Genomic DNA, 22,173 nt, shown 5'->3' on the forward strand with positions numbered 1-22,173 from the left:
TAATAATATAAATAATAATGATATAATAATAATAATATAATATAAATGCATAAACATACGATAAGTATCCCTTGAGTTGGGGTTTTAAACTGCAGAACTGATAAGGAAGTGGGGATCTATGTATACTGCATTGTTGTGCATTATACCATGTGATTATGGTCCTTATTCAAATGAATAAACCAAATTAAAGAAAAACAGGCACAAAAACAATAAAATCCCATTTACACTTTGGGAGAGGATACGTTTAGATCCAAGGCCCATTTTTTTACTTGACTATAAATGATGAGCAAAACCAAAGTCAACCTCATGAAACAGAACAGCTTCCTATTTTCTTGTGTCCTGTCTTTAGAAAGGCTGGGTAACATCTGACAGTCTTGACAGATTTCACTAACTTATTCCAATTGATATGTATTGCTTTTTATAGAGCTTCACTCCTTCAATACAATAGACGCATTGCAGAAATGTTGCCTTTTTATACATCTGTTATTTATGGATCTGTGAGTGAAATGTGTAGGTTTGGTGGTTATTTTCCGTCTGAACCACTTATACCAAGATATCAACTTAGTGACTGTAGTGAATTTGAAAAACTCACTGAAAGGATTACAGAAATGTGGCTCCAGCAAATGAAAATGAATGTAGAGTGTGTGTGTGTGTGCGTGCGTGTGTGTGTGTGTGTGTGTGTGTGTGTGTGTGTGTGTGTGTGTGTGTGTGTGTGTGTGTGTGTGTGTGTGTGTGTGTGTGTGTGTGTGTGTGTGTGTGTGTGTGTGTGTGTGTGTGTGTGTGTGTGTGTGTGTGTGTGGAATTAGCCAGAGATGCTGAGGCCAAAGGATGCATGGGAGATGGGGATTTGTGGTGAAGAAAGACAGAGAAAGAGGGAGGGCCAGCAGGACACTTACACATTTCCTCTCGCTCATTTGACAAAAGGAAAGGGAGGTTCTGTTTGTGTCATAAACCAATGAAATAAGAGGAGAGAGGCAGTGAGGTTTAATGATCATGTATGCAATGAAACAGATGAACAAGGGCCACACCAAGTGAGTGAAGGACAGGAGCAGCTTGAACATTACAACCACATTTCTCTCACTGGAGTCAGGTGTGAGCTACAGATCCACCACCTCACTTCTCTGAAGGCACCTGTTGAGACGGGACAGTGTGTGGCACTTTCCTCTCGGACCCCGACCAATCTTCTGTTGCTCTCTATCTTCAACCATTCGTTCCATGATGTGGGGCTGCGTCACTGACTTCTTCACCTACGAGACCACCAAGTCTGTGGTGGTGAAGAGCTGGTCTGTGGGCATCATCAACCGGGTCGTGCAGCTTGTCATCATCTCATATTTTGTCGGGTCAGTAATGTGTGATTTTCTCAGTATCTGTCATACTCATGTTGCATTCTGTGGGAAAGGAAAAGCTTGATTCAACAATTGGTTTACCCTGATTACAAAAAGGCATACATTATCATTCACCTCTTGATATGTGATACCCGTGCAGATCATTTTGCTTGCATTTAGTCAAGTTATGAGATATAACTGTTTTCCCTGGAACCACAGCTTCCAACATTTGTTTGTATCATGTCCAACTCCAAACACCCCCTCTAATCCAAAGAACAGCTTAATTAAGAGAAGCAATACAACAATGTTAAAATACTCTGTGACAAGTAAATTCCAGCCTTATAAGTTGTTATAGGGTAAAAAGAAATGATGAATTATCAGCAAAATGCTATTAAAGCCTCACAATTAAAAATCATTGTGCAGCAACATGGCCCATATCAGTGTTGCATTAGGTTACATTGAATTATTTGAGGATAATTGTTGATGCATGATGCTGCATTTTATTCTTGAATCTGGTTAAAAAAGATCATTAAAAGTATAATCTTACTGAAGTGGACATTTGTAAAACTATTATCAAATGTTTTTTCCGCTAAAGAGGGTAGCCAGGAAATGACATATTCCCTTGAGTGAATCAGAGAAGTTTAATATCACTTTGACTTCTTTCTACCAGTTTACATGCTGCTATCCATGCTTTTATACTTGAGTTGTAGTCCTACTTAAAAGAGAGAACATACGTAGTTTTAGCTCACTGGATAGGGGTACAGTTGAAACTCGAGAAACAAACTGAATATTAATTTCAGATGTTTGGAGTTTTTAGTCTTATGGAAACACAAATATGGATCAGCTGTTTTGTTTAAAGAAACATCTTTTTTGGGAAACTTGGAATCTTAGCGCTGTCCCTCGAATGTAATGCACTAGTCCCAAAATGTAGCTATTTTATTGTTAAAAAAAGTAAAAAGAGCACAAGCAATAAAAAAACAGTGAAACCAGCAATAGAGATTTGAAAGTTGTTGTATCACACAGGAGAGATTTTAGACTTATGATCTGTTCTGCCACCTACTGCCAAAGCATGAAGTATGCATTATACAGAGGTGAATAAACCAGATATAACATGACATTTAGACTTGCTCACTTATTTATAAAAACATGTCTTTGTTCCCTGATCACACATTATAAAAGGCAATTGTATTTGATTATTTGTTATAAGCTGAATTTGATCTACAAAGCCAGTTCATTGTGTCCCAGACCTCCTGGAATTAACTCTTGACCTGCTGTTAAATCTTTTGTTTTTTGCAGATGGGTTTTCATCCACGAGAAAGCTTATCAGGTGACGGAAAACAGCGTTGAGTCCTCCGTGATGACCAAAGTGAAAGGATTTGGTTACCAAAACAACTATGTTATGGATGTGGCTGACTATGTCATACCCCAACAGGTGTGTGAACCTGATCACAGGTGAAACCCACCTGATCTTTGACATATAGATATTCTTTCAAATAACTTCCCCCATCAGACAGAGCACACACACACACACACACACACACACACACACACACACACACATAATGATGGTTTGGTGGCGGTTTCAGATGCATGTAAATAACTCTATTTTGCCATTATTGCTAAGGAAAATATGTTGTTATGGTTATTTTCTATCTGCGGCACATTTTGACCAGTTTAATGCATAACACAGCAGTAAACCATCAATGTTCTTCTGTGTTTCAGGGTGCAGCTATCTTCTGCATCTTGACCAAAGTCATCATCACCGAAAATCAGTTTCAAGGAACATGTCCAGAGGTGAGGACACATTCAAAACATGATCCATTATCATCCGCATTATAAAACTTTCTTTATCCCCGCTGAGGACACAATGTGTATTTTTCAGTCAGAGCCCTTGGCTTGCCGTCTCGGGACATCTTTTTAAAGCTGTTAACTAATAAAGATTGAAATTCGACAAACCACCTCCTTGAGTTTCAAATCCACAGTCAATCGTAGAAATAGAGTCCATAGACAGTTCAATCAGGAAAGACTTCATTTTTTTTTTTAAAAGAACATTTATTGACACGTGCCATATGATAAATGTTAAAAGTCTTTGGCGATTAGACCCCGATCCTGAAATTGTTTTCATTTATTTAAGTGTTTATAAAATGATAATATATTGACTTTTTGTGTGTGTGTGTGTGTGTGTGTGTGTTTGCGTGTGTGTGTTTCAGTATAGTAAAAAGTATAGCTGTGTAAAAGATGAAGACTGCGTCGAGCTCATTGGCGACATCCTCAGCAATGGTAGGTCTAACTTCTTATAGATACCGTTTTATTCATTTTTTACCTAATGTGCAAAAAGACTACAACGTCTCCCAGAATACCCTGACTACCTGTCTAGATATGTGCAGAGACTTATATGCTATTGTTAAACCTTCTGTATAATTCAATCATAAAGAAATGTGTTATTTTAAAATCCTAAACATAGTGTTAGGGGTAGGGTTAAGGTTTCTTTAACTGTACTGTATAGCAACATTTCATGTATCTTTTTAGACATTTCAGTTACATTGGATAGTGATAGTGATGAAACAATTGAAATCAAAGAGGAGTATCTAGTAACAGCACGAATAAAATCTTTCAAGATTATGTTAGTGATGCACAAATGACTGATAATAACGGCAAGTACAGTAGTAACCAAAACTAAACCATTAAGTCTACCTTTAAATCAGAAGTTGGTAACTGTGCTCTGATTGGATATTTTCCTTTGGGAATGCTGTAAGAGGTAGAGGAATATCATTTTCAGTGATTATCTGTCTGATGCACTACTATCAGGATATCGGGACAGGTTCAGCAATAAAGATACCAACTGAAGCTTTAGCTGAGGTCTCTCTGTCTGTTTCACACACCAGGAGTAATAACAGGTGTTTGCCTAAATTCGACCATTGGAACTAAGACAGTGGGTCGATGTGAGAGTGAAGGATGGTGTCCAGCCGAGAATGACCATGTTGAAGTGTAAGATTTACACACACACATTCACACATGCTTGTGTAGTCGAAGACCCTTTATTAAATGACTTGATTGTGATCCTTACGCTTCTTTCTCTGTTAACATCTTGACCAGTAAACCGATGCTCGACGTGATAAACTTCACCATCTTTATCAAAAACAGTGTTCGCTTTCCTCTCTTCGATGTCACCAGGTGGGTAACACAGGCATGCATACACACACGTACAGCTGAAAACAAATGTGTGAAACATTTTGTTTCTTAACACAAGTTTGAAACACTTTTCTCTCAGAGGGAACTTTCTCTCCACAATGAGTCGCAATGAAATCATGAAATGCAACTACCACCCGGTGGATAGCCCCTTCTGCCCCATCTTTAGCGTGGGAGACATTCTGAACTACACCAACCAGGACCTGGAAACCCTGGCAAACAAGGTCCTACATTTCTCCTTCCCTCCAAAATTATCTTGACTCTTTATTCTCGAAGCTAAAATGTTGAAATGGCACGGGAGAACTTCACACAAAGGGACAGTTTTGTGTAAGATAAACCCAATTAACATTAAAAAAAAGGACAATTAGTGAAGGTCAACAGAGCATTAATGCGCTCTAAGGATGGTTCAGTTGTTCAAGCTAAGAAGTCTGTGTTTTTATTTTAGTACTGGTCATGTGATTTATTTAGTACTGGTCATGTGATTTATTTAGTACTGGTCATGTGATTTATTTAGTACTGGTCATGTGATTAGTTGATACACCACAGAGCTTGTAGAAACAGATTTTCTTCAAATGTACAGATTATTTGTACTTATTGGTGTGACCAAACCCTGCTTATTAAAAGCCAGAGGTTGATCCAATAAAAGTCATGTTACATTCTGAAAACTAACACTAAGATTAAGATATACTTTATCAAGTAAGTCAACTGGGGTTACCCTTTTATGAACTACAGACTTACAGGTGTAGATCCTTAAAGACTGTTTCTCCTTTACTCATCTTTCTCTTTCAGGGTGGAGAAATAGGAATAAACATTCAGTGGAAGTGTAATCTAGACTATGACATTGAAAACTGTGTACCGAGGTACTCGTTCACCCGACTGGACAAACCATTTGAGAAGAATGCCATCTCCAATGGCTACAACTTCAGGTAATAAGGCTGATTGCACTCTTGATGACTGCTTTCTATTCCTGTACATCCTTTGGTCACTTTTGTTTCTTTTCTCTAATGCAGATTTGCCAAATATTACATGACAGAAAATGGAACTGAGTTCCGGACACTTCACAAAGCATATGCCATCCGCTTTGATGTTATGGTCACTGGCAAAGTAATGTATTTCTTTTATAGATCTCACTTGACATTTACTGCAACATCTTTCACTGAAAACATGTAAGGGCACCCTTTATCAGATCTCTTCCAACATTTAATGTGGCACGTGGTACACCCATTCACGTAGTTATCTTCTACGATAAAGTAGTTCAACCACAATCCTGCTGACCATCAAACCAACGAACCAAACCAAGAAAACACAACATCTTTGGGGGGGGGGGGAATTTCCTTTAAAGTTATATAATTGTTTCAAACAGCAACATAACAGATGACTTTCTGCAAGGCTAATTGCTTTAAAATCTCCATTGATGACTGTCAATAAGTACTGTTAACTGTCATCTTTAAGAACATATGCACTTTTCACCCAAAAAGGTGTTTAATAACTTTTAACTGTAAATATTCTAGAGAGGGCAAATCTCTTGGAATGTTTTTACATAATTTGTTTTCCCATGAACTGACTCCATCTCTTGCAGGCAGGAAAGTTTGACACAATCCCAACGCTGATCAACCTGGTTGCTGCCTTCACCTCTGTTGGACTGGTAGGAATATCAGATCAGGCAAAAGATGATTAAAATGCATTGTTCTTGTTGCTTTAAGATATGATGACATTTCTTTCTTTGTCGACAGGGTACGGTTCTTTGTGACATTATCTTGCTGAACTGTTTGAAAGGGGCAGAGCAGTACAAAGCCAAGAAGTTTGAAGAGGTAATGCATGTTTCTATAAAAAACACGTGCAAGCAATTTGACTATCAAATACGTATAGGCTGTGTGACTTTCCCCAAAGAGTCCAGCTGAGCTGTCGCGTTAAAGCTCCATCACAGACGTTCTTCATTGTTTTCTTCATCCAGGTGTCGGACGCTCAGATAGAAGCTTCCCTTGCTCATAGTCCAGTAAGCCAGCTGTCACTCAAAGGAGGTATCAAGAGCTCCTATGACTCTGGAGCCATTTCCCTCGCTACTTCTGACCAAGCTATGTGACTGACGACAACAACAGCAACTATCTGAAGACTTTCCCCTCTCTTTCTCCTTTATAAACATATACAAAGGACTCATTATGCCTTTCTTTAGCAGGCTTGCAGTTTGAGTTTGAAATGTTTATGGAATTGGGTTAAGAAGGACAATGTTGTTAACATCTGTGTCATTTTGCTTCATAAAAAGTCAGAATATAATAACTATTGCCTTTACCTCATAACAATAACTTTAACTACCTGGATGGCAAAACTCAAGCAAACATTCAATATGAATGGCTAACTTTTAGAATTTAGAAAAAGCTTGTTTAAAACTACAGCCATTAAACTCAGAGGAAAACATACAGTAGTAAACATGTTATTTAATTGTAATGTTTTGCTTTTACCAAACATTTTACAGCTACACTTAAATGCAAAATGAATAAACACACTTTACATGTATTGCTGGCATTATTTGTATGAGCTTTTACTCGAAGAACACATTTGTCACAAAATAAAACCAGTAATGAAAATAAACAAACAAAAATGTACATTTTGGAGAATTTCTCTTTCTTGTCCTCTTCACAAACTCATTACCCTTCTTCTCTGTCCTGCACAACTAAAGAGACTGCTAATGGTGTAAAGACATAGTTCCTAATGTGTGTGTGCGTGTGCGTGCGTGTGTGGGTGGTCTGAGGTTTACAAATGGTCCATTATTAGCCCACTTCTGGGTGATGACGCACAGTAGATGTTATTCATCAGACTAATGGACTAATATAATTCATATTTTTCCTTTTTCCAATCCAAAATTACATTATGATTCCATTTCATTGTTTATTTATTCGGTTTATTCCTACATTTCGAGTCAGACATTCATGAAATTCTCCTTGTCACACACGTACTGTACCTTTAAGTTCTCTGAGACCCCCCCCTTGTCTCACTATCAACTGTGTCCAGGGAAGTGGTCAATGAGCTAAAGAGCCTCTTAATGGCTCTGACAGAGATGTACGAGAGAAGATAGCTGTGAACGGATGCCGTAGGAATTGACAGCAGTTAGCCACAAACTTTGATGTACCAATTTAATCACAAAAATCTATTTAATGCATGGAATGGAAATGACAGAATATGATACACAGCGCCATAAAGTACTCTATCTTCTCAATGTGGTCACTCTTTGAAGCAACGCTCAGACAGAATTAACTACTAACTTTCCGACAATCACAACAGCACTTAAGGCTGAGCAAGTTTGGAGAAGTGTGTCAATCCTAGTTCTGCTTTAATTAAACTTGAAAAAAGCAAATAATGTACCTTCTTAAGATGATAAATAATATTTAATGTATAGGCTAACTTGGATAATCAGGTAACTAAGGGTGTTTTCTTGTTAAATATATTCTTTCACGCATTTCCAGCTAAATTACTGCTTGCAGCTTACCTAACACACAAACTGTAAATGGGAAAACAGCTACCATGGCTCTGACCAAAGCTAACATCTAAAGTTCACTAAATATCATATTATATGTTTTTAAGAATACAAAAACATGTGTACCAATAATGTATGGGGGTTTATTAGCGGACTATTGGATAAATAAGCAATTAATCGTGAACCCAACAGCCCTTTTGCTTGTCTTTATCTCTGCTGTCTGTGTTACCTCTGTGTTTGTATCTCTGTTGTGTTTCTGACCATCACCATGAATGATTCAGAGCTCCAATATGATCTTAGCTGATCTGGTGGATCAGTAAGAAGTTGATAATGTGATCAGAAGTCTTGATGAGCTGAAGGATGAGGAGGCAGCAGCCCCGTGGACGACAACTGAACCAACTGTGAGGTAGAAAAAGAGGGACCTTGATGGACAAATCAGGGTCCGGAGATATTTTGAAGATCCTAATTCTTCAGACACTAATGAGTGAATAAAATCAATGAATAGTACAATCAAACTTAAACCAATGATACACATTTTTGACATTTACATTTTATTCATAATGATTATAGGACTTGGCCTGAATATTCCTCATTAGATTGTGTGTGTTGTTGTGTAGGTAAAGGCAACAAGAACATGTTATTGTTATTCATGTCCAGTTATTTCCGGCACAGCTGGTCCTATTCAGAAGACTCCCTTAGATGCTCTGGACACTAACAGTGACGTGGCCTTTGCTGCAGAGACTGCTGTATGTTTTTTGTGTGTCCATTAGCCCAACGCAGCATGTTTATATACTTGTATCTGTACAATCTACACATGTATGTATATTCAATATATTCAAATGTATATTCCACGTTTGTACATTAAATAATCATAAACAAAATAATAAACAGAGCTGATAAACATATTGAAACCACACATATCCATGCAGTACACTTTGTACTTCACGCAGTACACTTCCTCCTCTGGGGTTAATTACCCTGGGTGGCTGGACAGGGAGCCATTACCCAGAGACAGTCTGGTGCTGGTCAGTGCAACACTGAAGGGGCGGTGAGAGGAGGAGGACAATGCAGCATTTCTCAGAAAAGCTTTCAAAGAATATTCATTTCAGCAACCAAATCCAATAAACACTTTTGCAGATGATGTGACACAGTGTCTGAGACAGAGAGGAGGGCCTGGGTAAACAGGGATATTTTGTATTGTTTCAAGTGTGGCTATATGAGGGAACTGATATGGACTGATCCATAGTCAGTGTATTACCTACTATAGATGATGATCAGCCTGCCCCTAGTTTTGGAGAAGACAACAGGAAACAGCAAATCACTGATGTTGGAGAAGGCAGCAGCCAAACATTTATTGGCCGCCAACAGAAAACCTAATATCAATTTAAGAATACGCTATATTTAAAATGTATTGACTTCTTTGCCTTGCTGTCATGAAGCTCTTTCCAATGTGGATCTGAAACCATTATCTATGCTCTCTTCAAAGTCACCAGACTAAAAACATTAAATCATAATGTTGCCTTCAACACATGACAGATGCAGGTCTAGTGTTGACTCGATTGGTTATTTAGTTTGTGTAATGGACTGAATTTGGTTTAACTACTGCCCCCCTTTATAGCAGAACAATGCTTAGTTTATACTATAGATCAGTGTTTTTCAAAGTGGGGGCCCCGACCCCCCGGGGGGCCGCCAGGGGGCACCAGGGGGGTCACGCAAAGTTTGAGGGAAACAGGATTTTTTTTTTTTGGAGCAAGTGAGAGCTAGTGAATATTTCGCTCTGCAAATGTCGCAGAACTAACTTTGTTGAGGAAATATTATTTTTCAAAGCACTGGAAGGTACGACCACATGAAGAGACATTTTCCAAGTTTTAGATGAGTACATCATCTCAAATGGACTTGACTGGTCTCGTTGTGTGGGTGTGTGTTCAGATGGGGCAGTGGGGCTATGACAGGCAAAACAAGCAAAGTGACAGCTTTGATCAGGCAGAAGGCCCCAAATGTAGTGGCAACCCACTGCATGCTCTATCGCGAGGCACTTGTACACATCATTTAAAAAAAAAATTGCAACAGGGGGGTCCCCGTCAGAGGATAATGCTATATGGGGGTCCTTGGCATGGCAAAGTTTGGGAACCCCTGCTATAGGTAATACACTAACTGTATATTAGAAAGTACCTCACACAACTCAACACTTCAAAATATCCCTTCGTGCAAGGTACAAAAAGAACATTCTGGTTTAGTTGACAAGCCTTGAAAGAAGCTTCTCTTATCATACAATCAAACATAATTTTGAGCATTGTTTGTTTGGGGAGGGGGACAAGAAGAAGGCACACAGAGGTACTTTCAATGTCCAGCGATAACTCAAGAAATGATTTTAGTTTTATAGACTGAGTCCTTCTTCTGGCAGCTTTCCAGGCCCTATCTGTGCTTCCACCCTGAGTTCCTCTTCAGAGCCAGTATCCAGGCAGGGAGAGCATGTCGTCGTGCGGGTGCCTCCTCCTCTGCTGCTGCTGCCGGCTCCTCCTCACACTCCTGGTCGGTCACAGAGTCTTCCTCGGCTCCTGAATTCTCCTCGGAGTTTGAAGCGTCCAGGCCCCTTTCCGGGGGCTCGATGGTCACAACCTCTTCTGAGAAACGAACCCGCCTGTCTTCCTCGACTCGCCTCTGATCAATAGAATAGGGGGAAAGGAAGTATGAACATAAATGTGTAAAGAAAGAAGTAGTTGGATAACATTTCATATTCACTTTTAAGGTAAAGTTAGTTCTAATAGTTTCAATAAAAAACGTGTAATATAAGAAGATTTGCAGCAGTGTTAAGTAGGTACATTGTAAATGAATAAATAAAGAGTTATTGTCTCAATTCAGGTAAGCTACACATCAAAAAAAGTGATACATGTCTAAAGGCAAACAGTGAGTGGGTGGGTTTAATTAGGGATAATTTCTTTAAAAAAAACGAATTATTTCCTTTTTATTTTACAAAAGTATATTGTTCTTTGCAAGACACGTCTTGGATAATGATTCTTTTTAAATCAGAAAGTACTACTGAGCTGTTGCCAACGTAAAAGAACAATTCATCTATAAATACTTGCTGTTTCACAGACAAAGATACTGTATATGAACATGTCTATGAAGTGTCCTATAGCGTTGTGTATCAACAAAGCTTTTCCAAAAGAAATCTTTAAGATCAACAGTCCATGACCTCTTCAATTTCATCCAGCTTCAAAATATGAAAACTCACAGTACCTACACTTCTTACTATCAAGTAAAAATGTATATATATTATACTATTTTCTGAGGTTAACTTATAATAAAATAAATCAACATACAATCACCATGCAAAGGCAATCAAACTACAACTTTGTCTCTTTGTAACTTAACAAAAGAAACAACAACATAATATCCCAAATACTTTTATTTTATTTTATTACTGGTGTTTTCCAGCTCTCAGCAGATTCTCAATTTGCTTTGTGCAATGCATTGTGGGAGAACAGCACACTAAAAGCTGTATTTTCAAATCGACACAGTGACTATTTTGAGTGTACTATTATATCACAGTCCATAATCAAGCCTGCTTAGATGTATGATGTATTCTTCACCACAGGGAGGCAGTGTGATACACAATCACTATTTTCACTTACCCTTTTTGTCAGCGTTTCTGTTGACTGTGAATCCTGGGATATTGAGTGTTTGAGAACACCGCGGGGCGCAGGAGCAAAAGGAGTAAACGGAGAGAGAGGTGGAGCAGGAGACTTCATGGTGTGTAAAGGGCAAGGCATCATGTTGACATCATGTTGGAACTCTCCCGTCTCCTCCATCAAGTGGCTGCTTGTGAGGCTTCCCTCTGTGCGATGATAGACAAGAAGATAATTGAGTTTCCAACTTCTTAAAAACAGAAATTCAGCTACAACTGACAACATCTAACCTCTTTCAACTCAAAACAGTGAACAGTTGCTCTGACCTTTGCCCGTCATATTTCCGTCACGTCTATTCTCTGTTTGAAACCTGTCATTTCCTATTTCTGTCGACTGGTGCTGTCTCTTTCTGTTGAGGTGGGCTCTGATCTTTTGTGCTGAGTTGTCTGTAATATCTGCAGCCTGCAAATAAAAACCACAGGTTGAACGACTAACATGTGAAAGTAAAACTCTTCAAAGTTTAGGAATTTAGCTTATTGGTGTTTTAATCCAGGTTTCATTGAGAAACAAATGTGCAATCAAATGATTAAAAACAGCTAAATATGCATTATAACGTATACCAAACCTCTAAAAATGCAGCAGGTCCACGGGTCTGTCCATATTCCATTGGTATTAGTTGATCAGGTGCACTGTGGAACTCCTGTGCTGCAGGCTGTTTTTCCTCTGAAACGTCCATGCTGACTGGGTGGGAAGCGTCAGGTGATATTTGTGCCATGCTGAAATCTGAACCTGGTGATGTCTCAGTTCCCTGGAAGCTCCACGGGTTGTTCACTCCCCCTTGTTGGTTCAAAATCAGAGTCGATTGACCATTATCATGAGAATTTGATAGGATTTTGAGTTCTGCTGGTCTCTGATTGGTCGAGGATGCTGATTGGCTGGGGTTTAGGAACTTGGCCCACTCTTGACCCGTAACAATTTCATCCAGCAAGCTAAAGGAGCCCAGGCCAAACTCAAAGTCTCTGTTCGACCTGGAATAAGAGAAGAGATCTGGTCAATTAGATCCTGCACTGATCTACCTCAGACTCCAAATCAGGAATTACCATCTAATCAATCCCACCAATGTATCAACCAATGACAAGTGTGTAATGTGCAGGTTATGAAATAATCAAACCAAACCACTCTGCCATATAAAATAATCCCAAACAGATGCTCTATCTATTTAATCCGTTTTAAGTAATGTTTCCTAAAAATCTACAATGTCCAGACAAAATGAATGAGTCTTTTAAAATAATAAACTATGTTTTATCTTTGCATCCCAAGCCTGACAAAGCTTTTTTCCTCTGTGTCATAAACCCTTATGGTTTAATTGTTTAATCTAGCCCCACTGTTGCACTGCCGGACATGCTTCTTCTTTAGAATAAACATTGGGACTGTGCTTTGTTTATAGTCAATCCAACATACAACATAAAGCTGCTGTAAATACTCAATAGTGTACAACATGTGTTTTAATCAACGGCTGAAAATAGTCACAAAAAATAAACTATGCATTTGTGACTACAGTTTAAAGACGTATGTATTGAGTTGGAAGGAAAGGCCTTGGTATAAAAGGCCTGACATATTGAAAGACTGACAACAGCAAGAAAAACACAGAACAACTCCGGTCTCATCATTTATCCACTGTCAAGAACCATCTTTTCAAGGAGATTGAGAAAGTCTGTGTGTATGTAAACATTGATCTGTTTCATGATGTTTCTTTTTGAGGTGTTATGAACAAGACAAGAGATTTATCGCATCACGAGAGTGATCGAAGTGGCTGATGACTGATGTTGTCAGTGACAGAGGTGTGTTTGGCACATCACACAATACATATCTCCCCAAACTAATATAACTTCTATGTTTGGAAATGTCTCAAGAATACCTTACATATCTTACTAGTGTCGTAGCAGAGACAAATAAATAAAACCTGACCTTGAAAACGTTTGCCTGTGTCATGCTATCTTCAGTACTGGTTGCAGTGTATTTATTCTAGATGTTGAGTACAGTTTGTTGGTAGATTACCTCATATATTCTTCGTCTTCTGTGTGTGTGGGAGGGGGGTTACTTGGATCTCTGCTGTCAAATGGAAAGAGGGTCCTTTCTTCCTCCTTATTTGAAGGGGTGAGATGTACTGCTTTCGGCAGCTGGCTTTGAGGTGAAATCTGTGAAGTAAACAGCTGCACTTTCACTTTTTAGTTCATAGATTTGAATTTAGAAATAAGAAAATATCAAAATGCTCTACTCACTTCAGTTCCTTCCTCACTATGCAAGTCTACTGTCACTCCTCCTTTTCCCTTTCTGCCAAAACTCCCCGACCGGACCCATTTCTCCTTGATCTTCTGAGTCCATCTCCTCGTTTTATTCTCCGATAATCGAGGTTTCCTTCTCGAGCTGCTGTTTAGCGGCACAATCTGCAAGTCTTTACTTTGTGCCAAATCTCCTAATCCTCCATTTCTTGTATGCAGCACTTCATTCTCTTGACTTTTAACATCTGCATCTGTTGGCTTCGAAGACCAGAAATAAACTTTGGGTTTAAAACTCTGGTCCTGGTTTTGATTCTGTCCCATGCCTGTGAAAGCATCTATATTGCTAGGCATTGTCGCTGCAAAACTACCCTCCCACGGCCCGTCAGTCCTCTCAAAGGAAGCGATATCAGCATCCTTAAGTGATCCAGCAGGAAACAGCTGCCCTGTTCCTGTCGGGGTAACCGCAGGCTGACTGTCCTCACCATCAATGTTATCTTTTTGGGAGGGTAAGGAAATGAGAACACTGTCCACTACACAGCCATGACCTGGACTCTGTATTTCACCTTTGAATCCAAAGTGACTGCCTGCAGCAGAGTTCCCACACTCCTTTGAGGGGATACCATTGGGACTGAACCGAAAGCCATTTCCAGGACTGTTGTTCACTTTCTGGAGGTTGAAGGTTCCCCTCTTTCCGTCTTGCCCCCATGATACAGCAGCTGTGGTGGGTACAGGTGTGTGCAGGTATGCCTGGCCATCTTTTCCCGGCTGGAGCTTCAGTTTCTGCAGCATGGACTGCAGCAGGGCCTGACTGTCTTTGGGATTAGGTGACTGAGACATCTAGAAACAGAACTGATGTGCATCAAATCCAGAAATCCCCCCAAAGTATCTCAACAATGAGTGCATGTTATCACAACAATATAGTCCACTAAACGCATGGATTCCACAGTCTTATGTAATGTGTTCAATAACAGACTGAAGACCATGACATAAGAGATTAGCTGTGTGTGAATCACGTCACCTCCTGAGATTCCTGTGTTGGTTGTTTCTCTGTTTTTTTATAATCCAATCTTTTTTATGATCTTCTTTCTCAGTCCAAAATTCAAGATAGGTCCATCCCTTACGGTTCAACTTCCTTAGCTAGGTTAGAAATTCATCTTTTTCTCTGCGGCTGCTTCTCCTCATGGACGTTTCACTGTCATACTGTATCCACTCCTCCATAATCCAAAAAAAGTTTCAGCAGCAGTCTCTCTTTTTGTGTTATTTTGGCAAAAAGCTGAACCAGACTCAAAACTATTCCCGACTTTCGTCCTCTGGTGTCTTTTAAAAGTCTCTCTCTTTCTCCAAACGTCCGTGGTTTCACTCCACAAATGTTGTTTTAGTCACACCTCTTCAGCAACAGCCATATCAACTGGGATGGGAGGAGATACGGAGCAGAGCAGCGTTCCTCACACACTGAAGCAGACAAACGAGAAAGACCAGTGAGGTGAGATAATTACGCATTGACAGTGACTCTCCCTCTCTCTGTCTCTGCCCATCTTTCTGTTTGCCCTTCCTTCCTTCCCATTTCCCTTCCTGGATCTCTAGCTCCACACATGTGCACACTCCCGCTTTCTTCCCACCATGCATGACCCTTGAGTTGTAATTACAGGGCATTTTTAGTGAGCTGCTGCTATTTATATCTTCAGAATGAAAGAAATAAGAAAATGCAAGCTTGACCTTTGGACTTTCCCTTTTGAAACTAATTGTTTTGACTTTTCTGTGAACCTAAAATATAAAAAGCAGGCCTGTATTTCATTGTAGGAACAAAGTATAATAGTTTGAGTGGAATCCCATATGATATACTCTGAGTTGTGTTGTTGTGTTTTTCCATTATTAAATTCTCCATTTAAATAATTATTGATTATATTACGAAAGAACAGATATGCATAATAATAATATTAATAATAATATTAAAGGATCCTTTTTTAATTAGGCCTACCTGACTAAATAATTTAATGTATTTCTTACTCTTATTATTATTATAATATATTTACATTTCAGATGTAAGTAAAATACAAACAATATTGTTAATGTTTTATTTTGTTATAATAATATTATTGTTCTGCAAAGTAACCTCTACATATAACTAAATATGTCAGATAAATGCCTGTAATGTAATGTAAAAATTATTTAGTCAGGTACAAGTTGGCCTACCTAAGAAAGATGCCTTACTATTATTATTATTAATAATAATAATTGGAGGCGTGGGGCGCAGTGGAATAGTGCGCTGGTGTTCGGATCAAGGGGTCACAAATTCCCCTGTGGGGATTGCCCACAGTATTGAGTATGTAAGTCGCTTTGGATAAAAGCGTCTAACAAGTAACATGTAATGTAATGTAATGTAATGTTAATTCAATTCAATTATTATTATTATTTATTATCAATTGAACAATTATCAATTTTCATGCGCATGCACATTGCGCATGCGCTAAGTCAACCACGCTGAGTTTCAGCCTCTCTGATTGGTCAACCGTCAGGAAGCGAGTAATGGCGGCGTAAACAACCCACAGATCTGTGCAGGATTGTCAAACCGCGGCTGAAAGTAAAAAATAAAGCTACAACTAAACGGAATATGTTTTCGGCACTACCAGGATTACTAATCTGTGTGCAAACCAATAAACCCTCGTTAAGTGAGTACTTGGTGGTGTTTCGGCTAACTTTTAGCCAACTCTGCTAACTAAACAGAAAAGCCTGGTTTACAGAGATGGACTGCGTCGTGACGGGAGGCAACGTCAAAGGTACCACACAATTTGAACCATAGCTAGAGTATTACTACAGGACGCCAGGTTGCTGTTTATAGTAATGTGTGTGTGTGTGTGTGTGTGTGTGTGTGTGTGTGTGTGTGTGTGTGTGTGTGTGTGTGTGTGTGTGTGTGTGTGTGTGTGTGTGTGTGTGTGTGTGTGTGTGTGTGTGTGTGTGTGTGTGTGTGTGTGTGTGTGTGTGTGTGTGTGTGTGTGTGTGTGTGTGTGTGTGTGTGTGTGTGTGTGTGTGTGTGTGTGTACCGTCCAGTGCTGGCCAAAGCCATCCACTCTCTGTCCAGGATCGGTGATGAGCTCTATGTGGAGCCTCAGGAAGATGGGGTGAGCTGCTCTGATAAACTGTCTTATACAACAACACTTCCTCCTTACATGCAGCTTCCTGTTGGTACACTGTTTGCGTCGATGACTGGTGATGATTTGTTTTTTTCTCTTGTAGCTGGCTCTGCGGTCTGTGAACTCTTCTCGGTCGGCATATGCTTGCTTCCTGTTCGCACCACTCTTCTTCAGCAGGTGCAGACTGTGTGTGTGTGTTTGTGTGTGTGTGAGAAAGTTAACACATGTGTGAGTGTCGTTAAAAGGAGCTTTAAACCTCCCATTTCTTGTGCAGGTATACCATCCCCATTGGGCTCGCCTTCCGCTGCAAGATGGCAATTAAGGTGTGGTCTGAGAAAGAGATGACCTTACTTTCATGAAATGCTTTTAGTCACCAATTCAGTGATTCCCACACTTCTTTTGTATGACATACACCTCTTAAAAGCCCTTTCAAATGAGTGTAGCTTAGTAATATTGGCATAGAAAAAAAAGCATTCATAATATTAACACAGACATAGTGATCCTGGATGAGTCAATGTTTAGTCCTGGTCTAGGTTTGCCTATGGTTGGGAATCACTGATCCCATGACACGAATCAGATCTGAGCCAGCTCAAAGGTGGAACAAATACTCCCCCCCCTGTCAGTGATGCTTCAGAATGTTAGAATGTGTCAGATGTACCGTCCCTCTCGCTGCTGCTTTGTTTGTTTCCCATTCACACAGCCAGGTTTTACACCAGATATTTTTTCAGTGCACACATGTAAACATTTAGCCAGGCGACCATGAGGACATATTCACTGATATTGACAAAACGTGGTTAGAATAAGTATTGCAGACTGTACCTTCTATATAATTAGAGTTTCCTTTCTGGGCTTGGCTACCAACACTATCTTTCCTGTCTACTTGATAATTAGGTATAGCCAGTTTTACATGGCAGTAATTGTTATAAAATACAATTATGAATATGAGCTTATTTGGGTTAATAGCAGAATATTCCTGTGCATATGAACATAAGCAAGCATCCTGTCCCCTTGTTTATATACGTGTTTCCCCTTCTTATGTTCATCTGTGTGAGTCAGAGTGTGCAGGCCGTATTCAGGTCTATTGCCACGTTGGAGAAGACCGTGGAAAAGTGTCACATTGAGCTGGACGAGCAGAACAACCTCCTCACCTTCACCCTGCACTGCAAACACGGTATCTGCTTCCACTACAGTGACTCACATTGTTCTACGTGGACGATTCCAAAGGGATTACATCTGATTTATACTGACACATATTTTACTCAGCATAGCACCTCATGCATTCATCAGATAGTATTCGACGTGCTTGTGTACTTAACGTGTTTGTGTTGGTATTTTATCTGCAGGCCTCGTGAAGACACATAACCTGTCTTTCCAAGACAGTGAAAGCTTACAGGCAGTGTTCGATAAAGACAGCTACTCCAATGTATTCAGATCCCATCCCAGGTCTGTCAAATCTCCTTTTTTTCTTATTCAAAATAACAGACATCACATTTTCATGTTTACGTATGCCTTGAGCCCCTTTGTGATGTTTACATTTCCTCTTGCCTTGTTATATCGCAATAAAGTGAACTAATGTTGCTGTCAAAGAAGAACCTGCATTAAGACACATGTTGACTCACCACATTAGAAAACGGTTACATTGACCCAGCCCTACCAATAGCACCTTTCTTTGCCTCCCTTCTTCTTTTTTGTTCCTGATCCACTGCTCACTCGTTGTCGTCCCTTGCTCTCAGGCTGCTGGTGGACGCAGTCGTGCACTTTCCCCCGTCTCTGGAAGAAGTGACCGTGTCAGTGAGTGATGATCGAATGTGGGTCAAAAACCATGTGGAGGACGAAACAGGTGAATACTTTTTCACCCAAAGGTTACAGATCACTTAAATAACTGAATACAACTCGTCAACTTTGTTTTACAAAGTCACAACACACTGTTTATTTATACTTCTCTTTGTAACATTACATAGGTACTTTATGTTTGAAGTGATGAGTACGAGTTTCAATTGGTGTTTTCAGTGAATACTACAATAAAAAAACACTTTAGATGATACAAGAATGATAGAAAATAAACATAGCTTGATATTGTATACTAACCCACAGCCCCAATCTGTCATTGTGTCTTTAAGGTTGCTATAAATTAAATGCAACAAATATATTTAAGCCAGTACTGCCCTCCTGTGGTAGACAGGCAGAACAGCAGTATTACAGTGTGTGGTCTGTTATGAGCCATTCAACTCTGCAACATTACAGCTTCAATGAACTCCTGTCTTTCTTTATGTTTCTCTTTTTGCCCGTTTCCCTCCCAGACCGGTCCAAGGCCATGCTGACGGAGCTGTGTCTGGCTTCAGACGAGTTTGAGCATTTTTCCGTCCAAGTTCAAAACAGCGTCACCTTTTGTCTAAAGGAGTTACGGGTGAGACAAATGGAGGAGTGATGGAGTAACGGAATAAGAGAATTAGTCAGAAGGGCGAATATTACTTCATTTTTCACAGTGGAAAAGTTGCAGAGGGCAATTCTTACATTTATTTAGCTGACTCTTCTATCCTAAGCAAACTACAATAGGTTCCTTTAGCCATGTGGATACGCCAGGAATAAAAAATATGATTATTTTTTCTTTTAAAATAAAAACTTATTGCATTGATGTTTTTTAATCCAGATTTTCTAAGTGAGTTTTTTTTCATCTTTCCTCCAGGGTTTGTTAGTGTTTGCAGAGTCGACTGGTCTCCCAATTTCTATGTACTTTGATGAACCTGGCAGGTAAACAAACTTGCACACATAGTTCATTAATCCTTTGTGTAACTCCAATGGACTTACAATAATGCTTTTTGTGTGTGTCAGCCCTGTAGTGCTTTCGGTAACAGACAGTGTCCTGGAGGGGAATTTTGTGCTGGCAACGCTTTCTGATGACTCCAACCTACGTAAGAACAACACTAAACGGTAATGCTGAAACTAAATTAGTGCTTAAAAAACAGTGGTGAAAACTTTTTAGTAGACTGCAATTTTCAAAGGCAGAGCTAATTAAAAATCCAACTGTGTTGCCATTTGGTTCTTACGACTGAGGGGAATTGTCAGCATTTACTCTGCAGAGATGCCACAACAACTCTTTCAAGAGATGCCTTTGGTATCAAAGTCAGCTGACTCAAATCTGCAGACAACAAATAGTAGAGTCTAATAAAAGTCTCAATGAAATGCCGAAAAAAGCTATGTTGTCTTCAAAATGTATAATAAGATGAAATCTAACAAGAAACAGGAGCCATCAATGTAGCATGTGTAATGCATTTGGACATGAGTGAGAGGAATGTTAACACTTGTTTCCCTGGCCATTAATGCAGCACAGTTTAGTAATATACTCATACAGTACCGTTTTTGTTGGTCTTGGGTTTACCAAAGATCTGCCCATGAGTTTCTTAACAATAGGTCATTCAGCATGAAAATAAATAAAAGAAATGACTCATCCTACCAGAAACCTACAATAAATGGTTATCAAATAAGACCACATTTACCAATTAGTATACAAATAGTCAAAGAGGGAGCAGCCTCGTAGTTTGAGATATAGAAATCTCACACTGGACTGATTGGCATTTTCATGTTTCTTGGCAATTTAAAGCCTCTTCTGCTACATACATTTCTCTTCCTGGGTAAGAGGGACATAACTTGTAGAACCCCCATGTTCTTATATGCAAGATAAAAACATTAGATTTTCTAAATGTCTAAAGAAGCAATTGGATAAAAAGTGAAACCTTAATCTTCACAATACAGTAACAAGATCATAAGATATACTCTCTTCAGTCATGACTACTATGACCTTGCATCTCAGTGTGCTGAATGTCAGAATGAATCCAGGGAGAGGCGTACCTCTCACTTCCTCATTCATGGCATATTTCCCTCCATTGTGTCTCCTCAGAGCGTGCACACCTCCACCGCCTCCTGATGACTTCATGAATGACGACATGGACTCCTACCTCATCGCCATGGATACCAGTGTAATGCCAGGTCCCTCAGCTTCACGTCCACCCTCACCCCCGTTAACTAATTCCACAAGTTTAAAACAGACTGCCACAGCCAATCACAGGACAAGGCTTCCCAGTGAGGAAGAGGAGGAGGAGGAAGAAGAAGAAGAAGCAGTCGATTCAAGCGGACCCCCAAACAAGAAGGTATAGTTTGGTTTTCAAATGAATACATTAACTATTAGGCTCACAATCAAATGGCCTGTAGATAAATGTATAAGCAGGGTCCTTACAAAGTCATGAAGAGTTTGGAAAGTGCTTGATTTAAAATGTTTTTTTAGGGTTAAGAATATGAGTTTCAAATATATTCCTTAAAAATACTTGCTCTTCAACATTATGTGATGTTTTTATCTGGACAAGTCTTTGACATGAAACGATCCCACCGTCATACTTTATCATATCATGATCAAAACAGTGGTTGAAATAAACAGTGTCCAAATACATTGATTGCTGTGGATACAAAGGAATTCTGTCAACTTCTTGGGGTTTTTTTGTAACATAAATTACATTTATTGGAACAATTTGTATCCTAACGTCTTTGTTTACTAAGATAATTTGGAAATACATGTTTTAAGCTACTTTGAAATTGCTTAAATGCTACTCCTAGAAGCTGTTTAAAGCCTGTTTACTGTCAGAAGCTCACATTATATTACAGTTCACTTATAAATAATATTCATCACTTTTTTTCCTTTCGTAGTTCTGTTCCTTGTTCTTCGGCTCGGTTCTTCCCCCCTCCTCTCAGATGACCACTCAGCCGCTGACAGGTCAAGAAGTGTTGGCCAGTGACAGTGAGGACGACGAACAATAGAGCCACACTGGACCGATGGAAAAGAGACGAAGAGGAAAGAGACAGACTTTTCATTTAACCCACAAACCACCTGCAGCGCTTGAAACGAAATGGAAACCATGAACCTTTATTTGCCATTTCCTCTGACCCGTACAAGAGTTCTACTTGGATTTCTTTTGTGCAAAAATATGGAAAGACTAACGGACTATAACGTTAATGGTGGACTTCAAATTAGAGGATTATGTGACAATGAACATGAAGCACTTCTCAGTTTTGTTTTTTTCATCCAATGTCTGTTCTGTTTGTGATCAAAGTGCAACAAAGAGCTCCTCTAAATAAAAGAATCATATTTTTGAA

General features: G+C 39.4%; 3 protein-coding genes across 4 annotated transcripts; 2 read left to right on the forward strand and 1 right to left on the reverse strand.

The window, feature by feature from the left end:
* Positions 1-602: 602 nt before the first annotated feature.
* On the forward strand, positions 603-7,117 carry p2rx3a (purinergic receptor P2X, ligand-gated ion channel, 3a). Its single transcript, XM_079672270.1, has 12 exons — positions 603-1,340; positions 2,622-2,757; positions 3,048-3,119; positions 3,536-3,605; positions 4,211-4,313; positions 4,422-4,499; positions 4,597-4,738; positions 5,304-5,440; positions 5,525-5,618; positions 6,094-6,159; positions 6,248-6,325; positions 6,469-7,117. Exons 1-12 carry the CDS (start codon positions 1,216-1,218, stop codon positions 6,595-6,597), a joined length of 1,230 nt encoding a protein of 409 aa, XP_079528396.1. The 5' UTR covers positions 603-1,215; the 3' UTR covers positions 6,598-7,117.
* Positions 7,118-8,109: 992 nt separating this feature from the next.
* On the reverse strand, positions 8,110-17,057 carry LOC307033718 (uncharacterized protein). Of its 2 annotated transcripts, none has more exons than XM_079672269.1 (7): positions 16,939-17,057; positions 13,898-15,349; positions 13,674-13,813; positions 12,241-12,643; positions 11,942-12,077; positions 11,622-11,824; positions 8,110-10,647 (listed from the first exon to the last, which is right to left on the reverse strand). In XM_079672269.1, exons 2-7 carry the CDS (start codon positions 14,732-14,734, stop codon positions 10,402-10,404), a joined length of 1,965 nt encoding a protein of 654 aa, XP_079528395.1. In that variant the 5' UTR covers positions 14,735-15,349; positions 16,939-17,057; the 3' UTR covers positions 8,110-10,401. The 2 variants fall into 2 exon arrangements, with proteins under 2 accessions (XP_079528395.1, XP_079528394.1); XM_079672268.1 differs by having other exon boundaries at positions 13,674-13,828.
* rad9a (RAD9 checkpoint clamp component A) lies at positions 16,387-22,173 on the forward strand. Its single transcript, XM_079672271.1, has 12 exons — positions 16,387-16,674; positions 16,946-17,016; positions 17,132-17,205; positions 17,303-17,351; positions 18,085-18,199; positions 18,372-18,471; positions 18,762-18,868; positions 19,329-19,435; positions 19,715-19,779; positions 19,861-19,959; positions 20,927-21,176; positions 21,727-22,173. Exons 1-12 carry the CDS (start codon positions 16,641-16,643, stop codon positions 21,835-21,837), a joined length of 1,182 nt encoding a protein of 393 aa, XP_079528397.1. The 5' UTR covers positions 16,387-16,640; the 3' UTR covers positions 21,838-22,173.

The sequence above is a fragment of the Notothenia rossii genome, assembly GCF_949606895.1.
Source record: "Notothenia rossii genome assembly, chromosome: 3".
Taxonomy (NCBI): domain Eukaryota; kingdom Metazoa; phylum Chordata; class Actinopteri; order Perciformes; family Nototheniidae; genus Notothenia; species Notothenia rossii.